The 24,482-nt window shown below is 39.0% G+C and overlaps 1 protein-coding gene across 4 annotated transcripts in view; it reads right to left on the bottom strand.

Annotated features, from left to right (window-relative positions):
* The window catches only part of TNFRSF19 (TNF receptor superfamily member 19), a 60,943-nt gene extending 40,499 nt beyond the window's left edge, over positions 1-20,444 (bottom strand). The window contains exons 1-3 of one of the 4 annotated variants that reach the window (XM_051641859.1): positions 20,095-20,444; positions 7,819-7,907; positions 6,332-6,442 (exon numbers count right to left, since the gene is read on the bottom strand). In XM_051641859.1, the coding sequence (XP_051497819.1) occupies positions 6,332-6,442; positions 7,819-7,884 (177 nt within the window). In that variant the 5' untranslated portion in view covers positions 7,885-7,907; positions 20,095-20,444. Of the gene's footprint in view, positions 1-6,331; positions 6,443-7,818; positions 7,908-14,766; positions 14,797-14,848; positions 14,874-15,373; positions 15,453-20,094 lie in introns of those variants that run through there. The other 3 variants (XM_051641870.1, XM_051641890.1, XM_051641880.1) reach the window with 3 other exon arrangements.
* Positions 20,445-24,482: the final 4,038 nt, after the last annotated feature.

Below are 24,482 nucleotides of genomic sequence, written 5' to 3'. Positions count from 1 at the left end.
AACATGGTAGCAGCTGCTCTCAGTGACTTCACTGGGACAACACCTCAGACATAGCACACCACCTTTGATGTTCTGTATGAGGACTGTTACATTCAGCATTAACTTTAACAGTGCCTTCCTGTTTAATTCACAATTCCTTTTCTGAGCCGACACCACAGGTCTCCTTTTCCTCCATCATATACCTGGTGCAAGGCAGCAACCTGTGACACACAACCCTGCTGTAGCAACCATCAAGCTCTCTGTCCCACAGGCTCTCTGTACAGTAGCAGTCCCTTGGTGACAGTATTCATCATCATGTATTTGGTGGCAATACTGGCTTAAGGCACTCTCTCTCTTTCATCTCCGTTTTTTCTTCCTTGTCATACATTGTCCTCAACTGTACTAATACAACTGATGATAAGGCTGAGATGTAAATCTGACTACTGGACGGGTCCTGGTTAAAAGTGATTGTTTTGGTGATCTGTGCCATGGTACACCCTAAAAATCTACTGTGTCAGCATAACTGCATAGGCAAGGCACTGTGGAAAGAACTATTGCCAAAGCTCTAATTTCAGTGTTTCTGAACTACAAGCCCAGAGGTAATCAGTTGACAAAACAATCTAGACTTGAAAAATAATTGCTTTTTTCATATATGAATTAAAAATACATGGAAGCTACAGAGAGTTATAGAGGTTTGTTGGTTTTTGAGTTTTTTTAATAGAAAAAGCAAATTATGTGGAAAAGACTGGAAGGACTCATTTCTGTATTGTAACATTTTCAGGAAAAGCTTGAAACCCAAACTAACGCAGTTCATTTTTTTCTGCATTAATTGTGATACATAAAAATATAAATCATATAAAGGTTTGATTTACACAAACACATGACTGGTAAGCAAGGACAAAACAGGCTTTTACTATCAAGCCATACCAATGACTCTTCAGGCACTGGCAACTTGAAACCACTTAAAGAATGAAAGATATGAAATCACTTGCTTAACTGCATGATGCTGTTTCCTGCTAAATGAATGAGAAATATAATAATACTGAGCCACATGAAGCAAACACTTCTTTCTGAATTGATACAGCCATTTTAGTCTCCCACTCCAGAAGATAGCCCTGACTGAAAAAGGAAAAAAAAAAAAGACCAAACAAAAAGCCCCAGGGGTCAATACTGGGCCCAGTCTTACTCAACATCTTCTTCAATGACCAGGAAGAGGGGATAGAGTGTATCCTCAGCAAGTTTGCTGATGACACAAAGCTGGGACAATTGGCTGATACACCAGAAGGCTGTGCAGCCATTCAGAGAGATCTAGACAGACTGGAGAGCTGGGCAAAGAGGAAGCTAATGAGGTTCAACAAGAATAAGTATAGAGTCCTGCACCTAGGGAGAAAAAATACCATCCACTAATACAGATTAGGGGTAGACCTGCTAGAAAACAGCCCCATGGAGAAGGACCTCGGGGTCCTAGTGGACAACAAGTTATCCAGGAGACAGCAATGTGCTCTTGTGGCCAAGAAAGCCAATAGTATCCTGGGATGCATTAACAACAGTGTGGCCAGCAGGTCCAGGGAGGTTCTCCTCCCCCTGTACTCTGCCCTCGTAAGACCACATCTGGAGTATTGTGTCCAGTTCTGGGCTTTCCAGCTCAAGAGGGACAGGGATATGCTGAAAAGAGTCCAACAGAGAGCTACAAGGATGATTAAGGGACTGGAACATCTGTCATGTGAGGAAAGGCTGAGAAAACTGGGGCTGATTAGTCTTGAGAAGAAAAGACTAAGAGGAGACCTTATTAATGTCTATAAATATCTGAAGGGTGGATGTCAAGAATGGACCAGTCTCTTTTCAGTGGTGCCCTGTGATAGAACGAGGGGAAATGGCACCAAGTTGCAACACAGGAAGTTCCACCTCAACATGAGGAAAAACTTCTTTACTGTGAGGGTGACAGAGCACTGGAACAGGCTGCCCAGAGAGGTTGTGGAGTCTCCTTCTCTGGAGTCTTTCAAGACCTGTCTGGATGTGTTCCTGTGTGATCTGCCCTAAGTGTTCCTGCTGCAGCAGAGGGGTTGGATTCTATCATCTTCAGAGGTCCCTTCCAAGCCCTATGATTCTATGAAAACCCCCAAACAACCAAAATCCCACACACTCAAAAGCAAGCTATTTCAGTGGTTCAAAGGCTTCACAAACATTACCAAGGACATGTTTATGAGAAGAGTTTTGGGTTTTTAATAAAGTGAACAAATAGAAACAAACAGGAGAAACAGCTTTCAATCCCTTCCCTATTATTCTCACTGTAAAAAAGAAATATTATTTATATAGAGATAAAACCTCTCTCCTGGTACAATTTGTACCTGTTGACCCTTGTCTTACCTATGTGGCACCTGCATCTTCTTGTTCCACTAGGTGGTTCTGTTTACTTTGCTTCACCAAAAGCTTTCTGCATGACCATGAGCAAGTTGAATTGTGTGCTAGTCTGTCACGTACTAATTAAGAAAAGGCAACAGGATTCCCCTGACTCTAAAAAGTATTATGAAATGCTCACATAGTATAGCAAAAAAGGTCATATAAATAACTCAACAGTTGTAAAAATAAGTGTATATATATGTGTGTGTGTATGTATACGTATATACCACTCTGTACAGGTGGTATTGTGCCCTGCACATTTATCTGTACTGTTGATGCAAGTCCATGGTATACATGAGTGTACCAGGTGACATGGAATCTCAGGACCAGACTGGTTAGCCCTTAACCATACCTTAAGTGCAGCCTGTGCTAAGATTCTTAAGTCTGATCTTCAGGTGTCACTGTGTCTTCCCTTGAGTGTAGAAACAACTAATCACTGTTAACTGGATTATACCCATAGTAAAATCCACAATAAAAATCCCATTGATGTTAAAAAAAACAAACCAAGCAGATATCACAATTGGGTAACAAAATATTAGTTTTTATTCCCATGATGTCATGTACCCGATTTAACAAAGGCAGAAGAAAGAAAGTACATGCACAAGTGTAGTTATGCTCTAAACTGATCAATTCAGTGGCAATGTATTTAAGTCACAGTACCCACCTGTATCATGAACTCCAATTTCCCTTTAACTGTGTTTAGCCTAGGAACTCTGCTTGGCTTTTGAAATGAACACTGTTTCTACTTTTGTATAGTCAGTAATAACAAGAGAGAAATCTACAGATTTAGATAACTAAGATGAAATAGTTTCCCGTAAGTAAAAGAGAAGCCATTGCTCTACAATACTTGAAACTGGACCTGTCTGCTTCAGCTTACTTGGCAGTAAAGTTCTACCTGAACTGAGTTTTGAGGAAAGGAAATAAGAGACATGATATTTACAACAATTGTTCATACGGTCCACTGCTGCATGAGGCAGTAGCTGGCCTTTTGTATCCAACAATATAGACTAAGTTTTTTTGTTACTAACATAAAAAAGAAACTTGTTGATCAATTGCTTAAAACACTTTGGGAGAGAAACCAAACCAAAAAATCCACCAATATAACATTGTATCTTACTATATACTTAGGCATACAGTCATGCTCACACATCCAGCGGTATATCTAGTTTTATCCACAAGCACTAAATATTTGGTAGGAAAACAGACACATTATTTCTTATTAAGAAACTGTCATTAACCTGCAGCATAGTTATATCACTGCCTTCTCACGTTAAAAAAACAAGCAAACACAACTCCCCCTGTGCTGCAAGTTACTTCAAATACATAATTAAAGAGCTTTTCCCTTTGTGTTTTGATCTTTGATTTCACATATTTTGTTGCTTTAAATTGTAATTCAGCAAGACTACTCTCAATCATACTTCAGTAATAGTTACAGCATCACATCCTTCACTGTGATTCACAGAAAATTGTACCTCCATTTATAAAGGAAATGATGCTTCCACTCACATTTAAGTTTGACCAAAATCTGGTCAGTTATTTAATTTCTAGTGTAGTAGCAAAAAATGGTATTTGAAACCCTACCCATGTTTGGGAGAAGTAATTACTTACACATTGGAATTACTTAAGCATTAATATTTTCAGAAAAAGTATTCCAAAGAATGAAGACTATCAGATTGTAAACTAAAAAGCTGAAGTAAAAATGTAACTTGAATAGTGTACTATTGCAAACTATAACCTTCCTATTTTATTTCAGCATTTCTTTATTAAAGTGAAAGAAAAGTGTAATTACTGTGGGCATTAGTTGTTACTTTAGTTTTTTATTCGTCACCTAGGGAAGTGTGCTACATCAATACGTATCACACTGCTTAGTCAGATCACTGTTATAAAGTGCCATATTTACAAGTGCCTTTACAAATTAAAACAACCCCTAAAACCTTCCAGTCCTTAAATTTAAAGCCAATGTGAAAAAAACAAAACATCCAAACAGAACTATATCCATACCATTAGTCATCTCCAAATCTCTATTTAAACAGCATTGTTTGTATGATTAAACCTTAACCAATAGTGCCTAACACAGAAAGCAACCTGAACCAGAGTGTTCTATTAATGCACTGAACACTACCTACAGGGGATGGAGAGATAGGGAAAAATGTGTCACCCAGTTTCAGCATATCTCTTCAAACCACCCACAAACCACAACACTTGTGTTTTTTTTCAGAGCTGAATAAAGTAAGAAATACAAAGCCACAAAACGAAGAGGTTTTTTTCCCCCTGTTTAAACATACATCCACACCAGATTCACTAATGTTTTGTGTTAAAAAAGTTTCAAAATAACATTTCAGATTCCACGTAGGATCTGCATAACATATTTGCCTACAAAAGCATCCCTGAAAGTTAAATTTCACTCCTCCTAATTAGCACTCTAAATTCTACCTTTATCATCCTTTTTATATTATCAGTAAGAACACAAAACAGAGTTTGCCCTTCGATATGCAAGGGCACTGCCTGGGCAGGGCAGCTACTTCACTCTTGCTTTAAGATCCCACCTATGAGATATTGGTAAGACCACACAGTTAAGTCTGGGCCACAGCTTTACACTCTAACACTGGGCAAGATGTAGGGATTGTAGTTGGGACACTAAAGAGAGTCCTATGGATGAGCCTGCTTGTTGTCCATGACACCAGCTTGCACCCTGTCTTTTATGCCTGACCATCTTCACACCACTAGCATGGTACATAAGCTCCTCCAAAACCCCAAACATCCAGTCTCCCCATGACTCCTAACTCATTCTATTCTCTCTTTCATACCTGGTGATCAAGTTAAGGAATCCCACCACAACCCCACCCATCGTTTCAACTCTCTCTTCCTTTGTTGTTCTCTACCCTTGCTCACACACAGCAACTATTTCCTCTGTGCTGAAGACAGCTAAGATCCCCCTCATGACTTGCATTCAGTCTTGGAATTTTGCTGGAATTTTTGCCAAGTTAATTTTCTAGTTCTACTGAATCCCAGTCCATAACCCCAGTCGACATTCATCTCCATTGATTCCTTTCTGCACTCCTAAAAATCCTACTGATTCCAAACTGTTTATGGGGATTTTTTTTTTTTTTGGGGGGGAAAAAATGCAGTTGTTCTAAAAGAAAAAAACATTTACATAAAACTCACCATAACAATAATTCATTCTCTATGATATTAACAAGGACTTCTTATGTGCTTTCTACATATCACCATATGTTTTTGGCCTCAATCTTCTCTATTACTTTACACAGCATAGAGATATGAATTAGGTTTATGGCATTTTTAGTAAGTTGCAAAAGAAAGAAATTGAGCCTCACATGAAATTAGCTTCCCAATACAAAGTGGTCCAATCAGTAAGTTAGTGAAAACCAAGCAATCTCCCAGCTGTTCTAAGGAAATATCTCAGTTCTCACTTGATCCTATTCTGTATTTATGTGATTATGCCTTTATTTTTATTATAAGTCCTCCAGTTAAGACAAGCTGTAGTACAGGAAATATTTAAACATTGTCTATAGTGGCAATTCCACCTAAAATCCAGAACTGATTCTGAAAGTTTGCACTGTAAAAATCAAGCCCTGGCCATTTCAGTGGTCTGTACCAGTCACTAGTGTGAAATTCGTTTTGTAACTCTACACAGTGAGGTTGTTCAGTCTCAATTCCCTGCAGTTTTTTTTCTCCCCTCTGTAGTACTAACTCACCTTTAAAAATATATATTTTGAGAGCCCATAGTCAGATCCTCTAGTGGTATTGCTTACTTTATTAATTGCACCATCATTTTCTGAACAGAGCATTTCATATAATGAGAAAACATGGTACTTCGTATTTCAAAATCATTAAAATAATAGATATGTGTATTTATGTGGAATTTTTTTAACCACATACTAAATGCACTTATTTGGAACAATGTAAATTGAAGACAGCATGATTTACTTACCTTTGAGAGTTCCATTCCAGGTCCACACTGTTTGCAGAGGATACAGTTTCCAGTGTGGTCCCTAAATTCTTGCTCTCTGCAATCTCCAGTCTCACAAATTACCCTACTTAGCTAAGAAAAAAAAAGTAAACTCACTAAAATATAATTAATCTGTGATTAACATAATTTATATAAACTTCAAATGTGATAAATAAATTTATTTTTCTACCTTAAAAAATAACTTTCTGCTTTATAAAAAACTTTAAATATGGCAATGAAAATTAATCAGACATATCCAAATACAGATAACTGGCCTGAATTCTAAAGGTTCTCAGTGACTTGCAATAATTTTATGATTTTTAGAAGACCTGCTTGATACTTTACAATTGTGTAATGTCAAAACAATTGTTTAAACATGAGTTTAAGTTCCTCACCTTACTGATCATGATGAAAAATCCACATGAACATTTACTAAAACTGCAGTTTTCATGACAGTAAGTTACAACACATTCCATTATATTGCTGTGTTTTGTTTATTTGTGATTTTTTATGTTTTTTCATGGTTCTATTACAATTGAATAAATAAGCAAAAATATATTCCTAGAGATTTAAAAGGTCACTAAGACTCTTTGGAAACTTAAAAAACACCCCAGGCCTGTATGAATACTATTTATTATACATTTCACTATCACTTTTTATTTAATGGGCCAAATGAGAGAGAATCCAACTTCTGCCTTCAAAGGCATTTAAGTACATTATCTGACCAAACCAGAAACTAAGGTGATGAGAAATACCAGAAGCAGTAATATCAACCATGCAAAGTCTCAATATAATGACTCATATTTTACCCAGGAACATTAGCAAACACTGTGAGTGCCCTCAACAGAAAGTTAAATTAAATGCCTACATACAGGCTGCCATGCTAGAAAGCTCCCTCTGCAACTGCTACTAAATTCTTACTTTGTGTACTAGTCTTTTCAAAAAGACCAAAGCATTTTTGATAGCTACGAAGCATCAATTACCCTTAGTTCTAGAGCTTGTCTCTGCAAGTCAGAGTTGAAGAAGACTTAGTAGGCAATGTAATTGTGTGCTATGCTATGTCCTGTGGATAAACTGAATACTCCAGACTCCTAAACTATATATACAAGAATACTGTACTACATACAAGGTGGCCACTGCAAATTGCCTAGAATTCCTGTCATCTCTTTGAAGCAATACAGTATCACTTTCACAGCCCTACATTCACTTATATTTTCTGTCCTAGGCCAGTCCTTCTTCCATGAAGGGGCTTACAAGGTGAAAGACTTTAATTCCATGTGAGGAAGGTCAAGAAATTATATAAATCAATTGACTGTGCTCACTTCTACATTGACAAAATCCATATGTAATTGTTTGTGTATATGTTTAGTGCTTTCAGTGCTAGCATTCATTTGTAAAACAACAGATACTACTCCTGTGTCCAATACAACTTTTTTAACATTCATCCTGAGAGGAAAAAGTTAACTTACCAAATACGCTAGTAAAATTAGGAGCATCTTCAGTTTATCTTCTCCTTGTAATCCTTTAGCATCCATTTCTTTCAATTAAACCTTTCAACCTAGAAAAATATAAAGGGGAAAAAACGCATTAGATTTCACAGTGTTGCTTAAATTGCAAAAGTTGTATGTCCACAGTAGGTCATGTCATTCAGCGTGTCAAATATGTATCTGTTAATGCCATTAAAATATTTCAGATGGATTCCTGGAAGCTAAACAACAAACATAGGCTTTAAAAGTCACGTTATTTTTCAGAAGACAAGATAATAGACACCCAAGTTTCTACAGCCTTAATTCGCAGAAGAAGAAGTGACTGCTACCAGTCTAGATTAGGGAGATCAGTGTTTGTAAACCTAACAGCTAACATCCCTAACATAACTTTCTTGCTTGTTAGATGCTCAACTAAGTACATAATCAACATACAAAAGAGGAAAGTTCAGTCCATAAAGCCTTGCTTAATACTTTCTAAAGAATTGATAACAAATTATTTTAAAAAATGAAGGGGAACTATTGGCAACTGTCATAGAAAGGAAGATGTAATTTGGGCTTTGGTTTTTCTGATTGTTAAATCAATGAACTGCACTCCCACAATCATTAAAAATATTGTGCTTGGCCAACAGAATATTTTTTCTCTGCTTACTTTCCTTTGAGTCTTTGTGTTAAGTTCCGGTTTCTGACTTTTTGGTTGTGTCAATTACCTGGAAATAACTACATAGCAACAATAATAATATGAAAAAAATAATCCAGCTTACATAAAACGCCATTTGAATTTGTACACCCTGAAATACAGTAATATAGTGTCATTGCTTTCAATTAGATGTGAAAAATAATGCTTAAAACATTTTTGGTCTACTTCAGAGCTTAAGGATTGATACTTACCTAGGGTGTTTTAAAGAACAAAATAATTAATTTTTATCATTTAAGAGTAGAAGAGACTGACAAATAAAAGGACATAACCCAAAACGTAAAGAAAGTAGTATAGCAAAAGAACAGTTACAAAATGCTTTACAATATCAAGCCATAACAAGCATAATACACTTCCAAAAATATACAACCAGAATGAGCATAAACTATAACTAACACACAATTTCACCTTCTACTGCATGAATACCCTAATTAGTGAATTCAAATAAATGAGAAGAAAATATACTCCAGTGGCAATATCAGTATCTTTTATGATAAATTAGATTTTGAAGTGTAAAATGAGCTAAAAACTGCTAGGAAGAACAGAACACGCAAAGAGGTCTGTTAGGCAGCACTCTACAGGAAAGCCAAGGCTACATTCTTATGGTTATTTCTCTTTGTGATGGTAACCGTCTATGGACATACAGATACAGCACTGGACATAGATTGCTTTTTAAGTCTGAAGGGGGGAAAAAAAAAAAGCAAGAAACTTGAAATGTGAAATCTCAGAATTAATTCTGGATGACCCAAATACAACAATTTGATGTAAAAGTATAAGCTTGGCATCAGAAGCAGACAGTGCTAATGCCAAAAAAAAAAAAAAAAAAGGTATATAAAATAACAAAACAGTTTTTAGTAACAACAAAGAACAAACAGTGGACAGAGACAGTAAAAATACCCTTAAGGGAACTAAGAGGTTTCAAGAAATGTTTCTCATCTATGTTTGGAAAGCAACAAGATGGATAAAAACACACACAACTTATAACTTCTGACTTAACAGCAACTGAAGATCTGCTAACCAAAACTAGATTTATACCCAAGACAAACTGTGAGACTTTGCACTTCAGTAACCTTGAAAAAAGTATCAAGAATGGCTTAAGCATGCTGCTGTTCAATTTCTATACAGTTTGGAGGGCTACAAAAAATTAAATAGTGATAATATTATGAAAAGATGAAAAAAGAACTAAGAATAGCAATACAATAAACAACTCTACACAATATTGCAGAAAAGCAACCCTGTTAAACAAATCTGACTTAATTCAGAGAAGACAACAAAGCTAAAATGCTAAGTAAGAGGTAAATTGTATAAACTGATTAAATATGAAGAATCATGCTTAAACAAAAGGGATTTGGGAGAAAAATCCCCATTGCCTTCTTGATTTTGTATAATCCTATTCAGTGAAAAATACAAAATACTTTACGAGCTTTCTTAATTGCTACAGGAGATAAAACATAAATGTACAAGTGAAATAAAGCTGTATATGTAACTGAGTTGCTTAGAACTGAATGTCAAGTAATCATTCAAAGTCCTCTGAATTTATAGTCATTGTATTCCTTAATAACATTATCGTTAAAGAAAGCAAAGATAGCACTGTTCTAATGTAATTATGACTACCTATATAACACTAATTTTTTTAATAGTATTCTTTATAAGGTTAAAAACTTGTTTTAAGATTTACTTTCGCATCTGAAAATAGATGTGTGACACATAAAAAAATAAATTAAATATCGTAATAATTGTATATATATATTTTTAGTCAAGTTTCATGTAGAGTTATCAATAAAAACAATATTGGCAAGCTGTACTAAGCCTAATGTTCTAAATATAGAGCTGTGGCATATCTAAACAGTCTGTATTTTTTCAAAGTAGGTCACCTGAAGCATGGTAAACTACAGGAAACGCAGAACAGCCTGATTAACTGGTCAGCAGATTTGGCACTTGCCATATTATTGCAATAAAACTATATTAACTTTATGTAATGAAGCCACATTCATCCTAGACACTTTTTCCCATGTGCAAGGTTTAATATTGTAGAAAACTGAGCATAGAAACAATTTATTAACATCGACATTGAAACACAGCTATTAATGTACTTTTATGTTTGTAATGTTCTGGGGTCACAATTGGATTAAAAACCAAATGCCAGTTCTTAACAGAATGTAGTACAGAACAACAAGCAGTACTCAAAATGTTGCTGGTCATGCTGACAGCTCCTGTATCAGTTTTGGAGTAGCCATATCTAGTTTAAGATGATCTTCTACCATGTACCTCAAAGGCTTTTTGAGCCTAGAAAGCACACAGAGATGCATGCTGTACTAAAACATGTTTTGTTGACTTAGTAAACTTTATCGCACCTGTGAAATATTTTCTATTTAAAAGAAAACCTACTGCCTTTACAACACTCCTGCTAAATCCAACACATCAGGAGTTCCAAAACCCAATATAAATCAAGCATTGTAGACCTAGCATCAAACTGTCACGGATTTTTCCAACTCATCCACACATTTAGCTAAGCTTCAAATGTGTACATTTACAATATTACATTTACAATGCATTCTTATAGCGTTAGGTCCATGATACAGTACATGATACCTTCTAGATAATTTGCCTTTTATAATAAAATCTTCAAAATCAAGCTTGCAGGCCTCTGGAACTTAAACTTCAGTGCACTTCAGTAGGTTTAGTACCACTAAAATATGTTCAAATAATATGTATGAATTCCTGTGGTATTGTATTGTGCAATCACTTTGCTTACTGTCCCAATTCCTACCAACCAAAGACTATACGCTGGCTACAACCTATGAGAAAGAAATTAACTAGCGTACAATTTAAAAAAAAACACCACAAAACCAACATTGTTAAGAGTACAAAAAGCCCTCACATTTCTTTTCATGACAACATTTTGATAAAAATAATGCAAATGATTATGGCACATTAATAACTCATTGTATTGAAAGAAAGACCTGAAGGAGACACAACTGTGCCAGATGCTTGCTTCCTGTTGCTGTCTCCAGTTTGGTTAAAAGCCCTATTTAAAAAGCAGACACTGCAGCACTTAATAATAGGTTGCCATTTGGCAAATCTGTTCTCTCTTGATATCAAGTGGCATTACATTGATGTCTGTTGGACACAAGCCATTCATCTCATATGTATTCAGTAAGAAATAAGTAGAAGTTTTGCCTCTAAAATATGTGTGTCCAAATAGAAGTTCAATACATTTGTTCTTGTCTAGATACTGATATTTACAATGCTGAATTCAATTATCCTCAATTTTATTAAATTAAAACTATGAAGAGTTTTTTGAAGTCAGTAAACAATACCAAATGTATTGTTAGGTTAACAGTAATAGACTTGCCCAAAATACTCAGGGAAAAGCAAACATCATTGGTAATGTACTGAACTCAAGATGCAGAACTTCTATTGAGAAATACGGTTGCATAGTCTTAAGGTTGTGTGGAGCCTACTATGTGTATATGCAAAGAGGGCCATATCAAACCATACGTTAGGAACATGCAATAGAGTAAGAACTTCCAGCCTTCCAGGGTCATAGAACCCATAGTCCTCCAAAATTTACTCCTATGTTTACTTGCTTGCCTGAGTAGTAGTAATCATCATTCTACTTCATCACAGAATCGCCATGGTTGGAAAGGACCTCTAAGATCACCAAGTCCAAACGTTAACCCAGAAAAAAACACACCATGCCCACTAGAGCATGTCCTGAAGTGCCATGTCTATACAATTTTGAAAACCTCCAGGGATGATGACTCAACCACTTCCCTGGGGCAGCCTGTCCCAGTGCCTGACTACTCTTTCAGTAAGAAATTCCACCTAATATCTGGTCTAAATCTCCTCTGGTACAACTTCAGGTCACTTGTCCTAGTCCTATCATTATTTACAGTTCTGGTTCCCTTAGGCTCTCCTCATAGGACTTGCTCTCTAGACTTTTCACCAACTTGGTTGTCAGAAAAATATTTCTTCCTCCTCTCCAAAAAAATGAAGTTTCACCATGAAAGACGTATTGCCTCAAGACTTGAGGCAGTGTGATTAAATTATGGCCTACTAGCAGGTTTCTCATAGATGAGAGCATCAAAATTTTGAAGTCAACATCATTCATCTTCTAAGAGAAACTTTCAAAGGGCTGAAGGGTTCCAACTTCAAATCCACTTCACTTTCCCAGATCTGATAAGTTTCCAAAATTTGATTTGACAATGACCACTTTGCAAGCTCTCTATAACACTAGCCAAGAGTACTCTGAGAAGTTCGGGTTAAGAAAGGATGAAAATATAATAATCTTGTCTTGCCAAAAGAGATCCTGGTACCCAACAGATAAGGATCCCAGCTCTGTTCTAACCACCCCATTTCCCACCTGCAGCTGTCAACTGCATACAATAAAAAGACAAGGAGTGGCAGATGGCTTTAGCAAAGTCAGTATCCCACGGGCATGAAACAAAAGAAGGAGAAGTACTTATGCTGCTGCAATGGTGAAGACAAAGGGAACAAGTTAGGGACAAGAATTTCCACCAACGAGCTAGTGTTAATCTGTTTCATACTTCTAGAACACCTTCCCTTTACACTCTGCCCACAACCCTTGTGCTCCTCCCCCTTGTGAAGTCAATTAGGTCTTGTCTGACCACATTTGCTCCAACCGCTCTGAGAAGGACTTGGAGTGAGAAAAAAAAAATAAAAATACTATCAGCTATGTAGCTTTCATCACATTAAACATTGTGTTGAATAAATTTGTGTTTTTCAGAAGCTGCCATACATGAAATTGTACAAAATTAGGCAGCTATGATTTTATTTCTAGCTTTGTGAAGACAGAGATAGTAGATTAAAGTTGGAACATGGCTGATGATAAAAAACATACCTGTTTTGGGGCTGAGGGAGGGAAGGAGGATTACACATAGCCAGGAAATATCTGTGGTCCTTCTGAATACCATATGCTTTGATTTACGTTAGCTCAAATACCTGACTTTACAGAAATAATGGTGATGATAATTTAACACCCCAAAGAAGCATCTCTACAGTGTGTTCACTATCACACACAGCATCTATAGACTGTATTCTGTCCCAGTTTCAAAAAGGGTATAAAAGGCAAAACTTGAAAATGAACTACATAATTCAGCCCTGGTTTTCCTACTTAAAAATGATGTTCCAAACCCATGCTGCTAAAAATACGTAAAATAGTTTATAATCTATATTCTTCAACATATTCAAACTACCACTACTTAGAAATTGGAGTGAAATATCGTAGTAAAGGTGCAAGGTGGAGACATTTTTCCTACACTTAAACAAAGCTTTTTAGAGGATCAGAACCTGTGATTCACTCAAGAACTCCTAACCCCACTGAAGTTGGTAATAACGAACAATTTGTGCTTCAATATCAAAACTGTGATTATAAAAATGCTGCTCCTTCTGCTTAACACATCTCACTCATCTTTAGTTCTAGGATATACCAGTTTGCTAGATGAAACCTCAGCACAGAGCTGCATTTGTACATGTTTGTACTTAAATACATTAATAAGTAACACAATAAAATGAGAATGCCAATATTACATTACCAATTCATTTATCCTGAAGTATACTAATAGAGCTTTTCCAAACTAATTCTTAAGAATCATAAATTATACAGCACTGAGCTGTTTAATACAGTAACTATTGCAATGGTGCAATGCCAATGTGTTACATTTACTCAGTCACCCTTTAGTGGTTTTGGAAAGCATGCAATGTCTTAAAAAGCACAGATGCAAGATGCTTTTTCATTCTCAGCATTCTCTTTTATTAGGATTGGAACTGCAAATTGTAGAAACTGAGAAAAAGTAATTTATTGTCTCCTTAATTGACAATTTAAACATCTACTACTGAACTAATAAGTTAACTTTTATTTCTAAAAGAAAAACCCAAATCCTTTTTTGTTCATATGGTAAAAAACTTGTTTTACCTGGAATGGTGACAGCGTGCTCGAGAGAGATTACAAACCTACCTAGAGATTGAACCAATTTGCCACTTTTACTCATATTAAATCCAACTAGACCCCTTTGTTAATTTTCTAAAAGCATTAATTTAAAGCAGTTCTAAGTAAGGGTGGTAAACAGGTATTAAGTATCAAGATTTTTTCATGAATATCAGGAAACGCTTTGAGTCCAAGGTCAGATTAATGGTGACAGACATCAGGAAAGGAAGTCAAACAATCAAAGGCTTTTCAACAGAACCGCAATTGGGGGTTTTTAACCTCTTACCAGCCAAGAGAAAGAAGTTACTGGTTCCTGTTCTTTCAACTCGAGCTCCAAAACTGTTTGAAGCAAACAGCAACTCACTTACGCAGTAGCCACGAGAAGAGCCCGTGAACAAGAAAGCCGACTTCCCAAGGGCTTTTTGTTGGCCGCGCTCCGGCGCGGGGCCCGCAGCGCTGCAAAGCCCCGCATCAGCTGGAGCCGCCCCCGCACCCGCTGCGGGACGCCGCGGGGCAGCTGGAGCCCTCCCGGAGCCGGATGGATCTGGCGAGCTCTCCCCTCCTCCCTGCCCCCCCAGCCCGCACTCTTGGCGGAGGGTCATTCCCATCATGTCACCGTCACCCCCCGCGAGCCCTGCAGGGCGGGCCGGTGCCGGGAGGGCTGCAGGCGCCCACCGCTCTCGGGTCAGCGCCCAGCCAGGCCGCTGCCCCGGCGGGTGGCGAGGGGAAGCCGAACGAAGCCCCGGAGAGCGGGGCGGCGCCGCTACCCGCCCGAGCTCCGCGCACTTTCAGAGCCTCCCTCCTGCCCGCGGAAGGGGGCGAGGGGGCGTCCCCCTGAGGCAGGGGAGGGCTGGGCACGCTCCAAGGCTGAGGGCAGCGGACCACGCACCCACCTGCCACGCCGCGGCCCGCCGGCCGCCCCAGCGGGTCCGCCCGCCGCCGCCAGCGCCGGCCCCGCTCCCTCCTGCGGCCCCGCTCGCCCCGGCCCGCCCGGTCGCCCCGGCAACGCCGCGCCGCTCCCCTCCCGGGCCGGGCTCAGGTGACCGCAGGCAGCCAATCAGCGGCCCCCCGGCCCACGTGCCGCGGGGCGGTGAGGCGCGCGCCCGCGGAGGCAGCCGCGGAGGGAGCGGGCCGGGACGGCGGGAGCGGGCCGGGCCGGACCGCGCTGTGCGGGGCTGCCCGCCTCCCGCTTGGGTCTCCTCCCCATCGGGAGTTGCGTGCCCGGTGTTGAGGCGTGGGGTGTGTCTTGTACCGGTGGCGGTAACGCGGGGTGAACCGCAAGCAAGGCTCTCGGGTCCCTTTTATCCCGCCGGGAGGATGGCGGGGGCTAGCCGTGCGCACCTAGGTGGGCCCCTGCAGGCGGCAGCCGTGCCCTTCGTCTGCAGCTGGGCTGCTGCTGATCTCCCGCAAGCAGGAGCCCTGGCCGAGAAGTGCTTATGGTTGTGTCCCTGGGCTGTCGGGCTGTTGTTAAGCGGACTGGGAAAAACCCTTTGCTGCCATTCAGAAGGTGAGTGTAGAAGGAGGAGTCCTTGTAACTAACCATATTCCCTTGTTTCTGTCCCACTCAAAGGCCTCTGACAATGCAGTGCAAAATTCTCACCACCCTGATGTTACCCAGCTACGACGGCAGCATCAATGCCAAATGGGAGTTCAGAAATCCAGCCCCTCACAGGGGATAAATTGTTCACTGGCACTAGAAGGTGTCTCCTTTGCTGCTCCTATTACTGTGACATAAATTAGCATCTTTGCTGGAGTTTAGTCGATGCTCCAGCATTGATGAAACCCACCTTGGAGAAAGAACTGCTACTGCAGTGGTTTCAGGTCATTAGTTTTACTTCTAACAAAAAGATTAATGGTACCACTACAGTCTGGAAAATAGCATGGATACACTGGGAACTGAGTTAGGTTCTTAAGAGAATGAACTAATGGATATACTTGGCAGTAAAGTATTTTCAAATAAACAGAATTTCTGGGAGCTTCTCACAGAGATAAAATTTTGCAGTTCACCAGCCACATGGACTTTAAAACAAGTAGCACATATTGAAATGCAGCAAGTTGTCTGCAAAGAGAGAATGATTCAATGATTGTTTTCAGTTTAAAACCAAACCAAACAAAAAAAAAAACTAACTCAGAAATTACAGGGGTTTTCCTTTAATTATCTTTAAAAGGGCCTGCAAAGAAGAGTTTTGCTTTAGGAGCCTTGCCAGAAGGAGTTCTGCAAGGGGCTGGAATTTCAGTGAGGAATGGCACGCTGCAGTGGTGCATCTGTTGTGACTGGCAGCTGCTGCACAGCACTGAGCGTGCTACATCCCACGGACAGACAGCTGCTCTCTGGGCTCTCTGCTTTCTGTAGACACTGGTGAAGTGTATCAGGCGAGATTTTCTTAGTAGTGTCAGCAGGTGTGTTTCAGATACTCTTTTAAAAGTAGTATAGTTAGGCAAGTGTATTAAAACATCCCAGGGTTCTGAAAGTGTTGACTAAACACTGAGGATTGCCATAGAAAGAAGCTTAAGACTTTCTTATCAGACGGGGTTACAATGAATTAAGAGCATCGTGTAGTCTGTATCAGTGAAACTCACATGGTTTAAGTCCCTGTTGTAGCATGTAAAACATTTCCTCTAAATGTAAAATGGATGATTTAACTCCATTCCTCAGTGAAAAATGCTGAAAATTGCAATGTTTTGTTTTGTTTTGTTTTTTTTAATGGTGACTTTTCTTCTAAGGAAATGGAAGAAATGAACTGTTAGAGCAGCTGGTGTAGATGCAAGTATAGAGACTCTCAGTAGAGTAGAGAAAGCAGAAAAGAAATATTTGGAAACTAGTTTCAGCTGACCCCTTTGATAAGACTAAGTTGCATGGTATATCTGATGTGGAAGCAGAAATTGTACAGCAATAGGAAGTTGTTATCTCCATATCTCAAATGCTAACACAGTTCCCCCAGTCAGCTGTGAGATAGATCTACTCTTGTTATGACAGCTGTTGGAAACTGATGTCAGTATAACTGTGCGATGTCTTTTGATAGTCTTAACTATTACAAACCTTAAAATATGTTTGTGATGTTATCTAAGACACATGGCTCTATTTATAATCAGAAATTGCTCAAGGTATTTTAATAAATAAATTATATAGTTGTGAGTTTCCTAGTCAGATTTGCTTGAAAAAGCATTGTAAACTTTTTCTTTCTGAAGACTTAAGCCTGAGGATTAATTAATGTTTATACAGCACTTTGTAAAAGGAAAGTCACAAGTGCCAAGAATTATTATTATTTAATCTTTAAAAGTCAGATCAATGAAAGACTAAACTGTCAGAGAGCTGCTATTTAAAATAACAAAAATGCTGAAAATCCTCCCCTCTCATACTTTGCTTTCATTTCAGTCTCACATACAAAGATATTTCTCAGTGTAAGTGGGTTAACGCCCATTTGTTTTTAAGTATGTGGGAAGATTACCTAAAATCCTAGGGACTTTTTACAAAATGAAAAAAATCTTTTCTTCTGAAATTCATTTCTAGGGCCTAAATAGTGCATATATAAATATTTATATATGCAAGTCCTACTCATCAGTGTAATCTACCTGATGAACCAGTGTTACTTCTGTGTGGAGCTTTATCCACTTGTGTGATGGGTCAGATCCTTGCAGTGGTAGTTTAATTGTATTACACTCACATAGCTATTTTGGCTTCTGAGGAAAAAGAATCCTTATGGTATTTTTGTTTTAACTGCTTCTCTTTCTGCTTTAAAGCAAACAGAGATATGGTTTAGAAACAAGTTTCCTCAGAAAATAAAAGTACATTAGAAAACTAGTGACAGGCAAAAAGCTCATCAGTGAAACACAGAATTAATAAATAAAACCATCATTTCAGGGTTACAGAAACTTATTTTGATACATCATTGTATTTTAAGGAAAAACACTGAATTTTGCTTTGTCTGTGCCTTAAACAATAGTATTTCTTGACAGCTATATGCATATTATTCATGCAGTGCTAATTACTTTCCTTATAATGAAATTGACTTGTTAAGTCAGAATGTGAATTAATTTGTGGTATAGAAATGTAAGTGATACCAAGTCAGGCCTAGTTAATCTGTGTCTGGCCTATTACCTCTTGGTATTAAGTAAATTTAAAATTTATATATACAAATACACTTTTAATTAGAAGAAACAAAGTTTGCAGACTGACTAATGAAAGGTGACTACATTTATCTGGAAGTGTTGATAACTTAATCTTATTCTGATGTAAGCAGACTGTTAAAATTTGAATTTGCTTGTTACTATGATGCATACTGTAATAGGAACATCTTGAGTGTCCTATGAACTGATATAAGTGTCCTCTGGACTGATAAATCTCTTCAAGGATAGTTTTCAAATAATGCTTAACAGCTCTAGGTTATGCTGACTTTTAGTTGCAACTTCTTAATAAAAAGATGTAATTAAGCTTTATATACACATACATTTAGATTTAAGAATATACATCTAAGGTCAGTATTTCAGAAGAGCTCACTACCCGCCCCTGAGACTAGATTTTCAAAGAGCTCAGTGTCTGGAATGTTGAACTTCTTTGCAAGTCTAGCCCCAAGTATGGGCTCTGAGTTCTTCTGAAAATCTAAATTATATTTAAATAGCTACAGAAGAAGCTTGAGTCTTATTTTAATAGACTGGCTCCAGCTGCAGGCACAGAACACTCATGTATTTGGCCCAAACTCACTCAAAAATCTGGCCCTTTAAAACTGCAAATGTATAGTGAATAATCTTCTAATGATTGTTCTTTATAATGAATTTCTGGAGCAGAAGTCTTAAATTTTCTTGAAGGCAGTACATTTCCATAAAAATGAATTTGAAGAACAGAATGCAGAATACTGTGAATGGAAATTGCTTCACTGAAACAGGAGCAAAAGTTCCACGATGTTCAGCAAAACCAGGTGTTTGCTCTAGATAAGCTTAATATTTCTTTAATATCCTTATTAAAATGCCTTAAAGAAAACGTTTATCATCAGGTTAAAATGTTACTTTTATTATAAACATTTATTTTCATATGGCATAGTTGAACTATAACCTCTTCAATCTTGAAATAAAACCATTTCCCTTTTGTATATAAGGATGCTATATTTATAAATTTATTTATAATAACCTGTGAAAGAGGAGACGTTTTTTGCCTCAAGTATAGAACTATATTAGAATTGAAAGTGCTGCCTGAAGAAGTCACAGTTCAATAAATGCACTGAGAGCAAATAAAGAATACACAGGAAATATGGTTGGTCTTTTCTTAGAAAATAAATACTCCTCTAAGTCTTGCAATACTTGTATTCAAATATGACTTTACTAAACTACAGGCAGAATGAGCAATGCACATTAAGGTCTTATATGCACACAAAACAAAAATAAATAAATAAATAGAATTTGCTTCAGCTTTCAATTGTCTGTATATCCTAGATTGTCAATTCTCAATATAATTCTGCCTAAAAGTTGCAAATAAAATGCTGCATAAATTATATATAATCTTTCCAACTTTGTACACACAGTGGTGTGTAGTATTACTCTTTATGTGAACTGAAAAGTTTCTTAAAATCTTGCAACACAAAACTGCAAAAAAAAAGAAAAAAATTACTAAATCCAGTACCTGTTATCTGACGAAGTTTTCCAGTGCCTAGGCTTTCTGCAGCTTAATTTCACGCCGCCAGAGCTTCTGTATTAAATGCTTCTGCCTCCTTTAAAAAAAAAAAAAAAAAAAGAAAAAAAAAAGTATGTCAGCACAAGCCCAGACGAAACTCCAAATCCGGGAAAATAAAATTAACCATGCAGATCAAAGGCAGACGAGCACTGAGACCAAATGCCTGTAATCTGATCAGTGATCAGTTGCCGTACATCAAAGGCAGTGCTTTGGAGAGGAAAAAAAGCTCCTTTTCCAGCAGGTAGTTGCAGTCTTAAATTCTGCTTTTCAGTACTCTGGTTCTTTTGTTAAAAAACGATCACTAGTTGTTTGTGTTTCCCGCCCCCCCCCCCCCCCCCTTGCTTGTGCTGGGAGAATGCACACGATTCTGAGCTGCTTAGAGTTGAGTGGCTGGATCTGTAGCTTTTGAGTTCCCAAGCTGTGTTGTGGATTGTGTGTTGGAAGCTTTCCCCAGTGCCAGCGGGTTCCGCTTTATCCCTTTCATCTCGCTGAGCTGCAGATCCCATGACATCATTCAATGCTGTGGGACTGGTTAGAGAGCTGTAATACAGCCTGTGGGGGAACACAGCTAAAGAGCAACAAGAGTTTGCATGATTTCTAATCAGGTTAGTCCATTGTAACAAACCCAAGGCTCACTTCAAAGTTTTTGTTACGTTAAAGTTCCCTGCCAAGAAGGAGCAATAGTGTAGCTATAAGGTTTTCTTAAAAAGATGCTTCATAATTTTGTCTGCAACAGGAAGTTTCAGTTTTCCATAAAGTTCTGGAAGACAGACGTGCAGGTCAGTTTTCTAGGCAGCTGTAATTCATGACAGAAAACTACTTTTGTTTGTCTCTTCATTGAGGTTTGGAGAGGACGAAACGATGTATTTTGTGCACTGGAATTGTTTTTCTGCACTGGCAAAATCAAGCACAATGGAGCATGCTTCTAGTCCCTGATTCATGTCCTCCCTGCTACTTACTGTGTGGCCTCTTGCAAATCATTTTATGTGAGCCTGATTCATCTGTGGCTCATGATTCCTTTATATAAATGATCTGTAAAGTTGCCATAAGTAACTCACCAAAGCTTTTTAGTGTAAAGGCATTTTTTCACTGGGTAAGTGCAAAGTGGTTTCCATTGTGCTCTCAGCAGAGTGAGGCTGCTGGGGAGCGAGAGTTTCTTGACAGACACTCTGTACAACTGCAGTTCATAGACCCTGGGAGTGTTGGAGGGTCTTGTGCAGCCCTGCAAAGCAGGGGAATTCTCAGGGCTGCTGCAACTTGCACTGTTTCAGTACAGAGGAAATGCAGAAGAAGCGTGTAACTGAATTCCTTTTTCTCAGATCTGAGGCAGGGTTTGCTTTTGGCACAGAGATTGTTACTTCAGCCCTCTGTACTTCGGCTGTTACTAAACCACACAAATATCAAGCAGGATGGCTGTTAGGATGATCAGCCATATTGGAGGTATCACTGAAGTTCTCACGACCGTTTTCCCCACGCTTAGGATGTAGCACACGTGCAGATGAAAGGGACACCAGCGGGTCAGTGGCAGCCGCTGGTTGCCTCCTGCAAATATTTGCACACCGAGTAACCGAGAATGCTTTTAAAAGGCAAAAGTAAAAAGAGGAAATATGCTAATCACGGTTGCCTTGAGCATTAAAACCAAACAATCAGCAGACAGTCAAGTACGAGACCGATAAAGTCAGTGTCTTGCTGAGATGCCGCAGCCTGTGCCCCGTTTGCGGGCTGCAGCCTCCTCCTCTCGCCCCTGCCAGCGACAGGCCGAGCGTGTCCCGCTCCTGCCTTTGCGTCCTGGGAGCTGCCCGCCCCTCCCCGCACCCCTCCGGCCTCCTGCCCGCTGCGTCCCGCGCGCTGCCCCGCACGCTGCCCCGCGCGCTGCTCCGCACGCTGCCCCGCACGCTGCCCCGCTCGGCTCCTGCGGGCGGGGCGGGCGAGGGAGCCGCCTGCTGGTCGGAGCGGGTAGCGCAGGCAGCGCCGTGCTCCGTGCGGTGGCTGGACATCGACGTGGGCAGAAGGCGCTGCCATCCCGGCGAGGGGGGCTGCACTGCGGGGTTTGCTGCCAGTGCCACATGGTTTAGATAATGTTTTGCATCCTCAATCCAGGCAGGCCTCTGGGGGGTGTTCTGGTAGTGGAGATGGAGGAGAGGTGTTGCAGGTACGAAGGAGGATCATTCAGTTAAGGAATCCAACTACCTGAGTACAGTGCTAGAAAAATATGCAAAGAAGCCATAATTTTCTCTCTCTAATTTCCACTTCCATCTATTATAAATAAAATAAAGTTATCCAGGCTGCTTACTTCAATTTTAACATTAATTTGCACTCTTCTGATAAACAACTTCCCCCTACTCACTGGAAGATTTTTTGATAACACTCCATTTGTTCCTTTTAAGGTAAAACTAATAATGCTTGTGTTGGAATAAAATTTACAGATGAAGTGTACAGAACTGGAATAATCTTTTTCTGTTTGTTTCAAAGGTGCTGTTCACAGAAAGCACCTTTTAGTTCTCTGGATTTTAAGCAAAAGCAAGTCCTGAAAGTCTGTTAGAGGTCTTTGATCTTTCGTTTGTACATATAAAAAAGAGAAGTAAGGTTAATTATTGCCAATTGAACCTTCTAAAGCTTAAACATTTAATTTTGCATTTATGATACAGTTTTTTACTGTGGAGCCTGGAAGCCTGAACTATCTGCTGTTTCCTATTCTATGGCTTCCTCAAAAGTTGATCAGAAGTGTGTAATAATAACCACAGTAGTCTATATAAATCAGTATTTTTCCAAAGGTGATAATAATGTTTCTCCTTACATCAAATGAGGATAATCCATATGGATTGTGATCTATGTAATGCACAGAACAGCCTAGTACCAGAGGCAGAAATAAAACCTATGTAACATGATGCTTCACTAACACCTACTGGTCATCGGCTCATGCTTCCTCTTGCAGCCACTAGCCCGGCAAAGCAATGAAGAACAAGTGGTCTGATTAAAATCCATTGGACTACTCCTTGGATGTTTGACTCTAATCACTGAAATTACTGGGGTAGGATCTGACCTGAAAATTCTGAAATTGAGTACTCAGCTTATATTCACAGTTTAGGTATCTGAAAAGCTTTTCTACAAGAAGTACTTGTGTTTCCTGTGTGAAACCAGAGGGAGAGGCATCTCTGAAGTCCTGCAGAGGGAGATGCTGTCTTCCTAATTCATTGCTTAAACTTTTCTGAGCTTAGAAGTTTCCTTGAGAAATATACAGTGGGTTTACCATTCTCTTTTTACTGGACCTCCAGCTCTTAAGGAAGTTGCTCCATTTTTCTCCTAAAGGTTAGGGAAGAATTAGAAGAGGCTGTTAATTTAGGCAGGTTGGTTCCCATTTTAGGAATTGCTAGGGAAACAGAACAAAGCCCAGGGCTGTTATTCACACCCAAAGTGTTTCATTGGATCAAACCCATAAAAGATAGTCGGGTGATATAAATGAGAACTTTTGGGAGATGTTTCTTAAATAAACAATTTTAAGAAAAAATATTTGGGAAAGAAACAGTCAAACCTCTCAAACAATTGACAGTGATTATACAAGCCTTTTCCCCATGCTTAACAAGGCTCTTTTAGTATTCATGCTGTGCCTAATATATTTGTATCATACACATCAAATGATTTAACATGTTGCTTTATATACATGCTATTTGCACCACTTCATTGTACCTGTGTACCTCCTCTGTCACCCTTTCTCTAATTGAGTCCACAGAAGCTCCAACAGACATTCAGAGAAGAAATCAGAAATCATCCTAGGAAGCACAATGCCATCATTATAGCCCACTCACTGGCCATGCAATCGTTGCTTGTGCTAACCACAGGCTTTCTAAGTATGGCATCAAAAATGTCACAACATCAGTGCAGTTGCAAACTTTATTCATGCACATCTACTGGGGCAGCTGTCCTTTGATGACCAGCAATGGGCTGCTGATTTATAGAGGTAGAAGAGAATCTTTAGAGCATTTTATGTCAGATCAGCACTGGCTCTGAAGTAGTAGTTGTCAGTCTAGGCCCCAATCTAGTTGTAGTCAGGATTGCTGGCTATCACCCTCCAAAAGTATTTGGGTGATATTGTTCCATGAGAGATGCTTTATAACACCCAAATCCATCCTACTGCATGATCTGCATTGCCATCCCCATAAAAGAGAACACCATGTTCTGGCTTATCACATGGGTGTTATTAGTCCAGGTATTGCTGATACCTGCTCCCACTCTCTGCTGCAGTGCTTGCAATCTCCTTGATAGTCATAAGGTTCATAAGAAATTAAACTATGGCACCTTCAGGCAGAAAAATCAAGACCTTTTGGCATTTCCTGAAA

The sequence above is a fragment of the Apus apus genome, chromosome 1 (genome assembly GCF_020740795.1).
Source record: "Apus apus isolate bApuApu2 chromosome 1, bApuApu2.pri.cur, whole genome shotgun sequence".
In the NCBI taxonomy this organism is placed as follows: domain Eukaryota; kingdom Metazoa; phylum Chordata; class Aves; order Apodiformes; family Apodidae; genus Apus; species Apus apus.
This window is presented reverse-complemented; position numbering and strand designations above follow the sequence as displayed.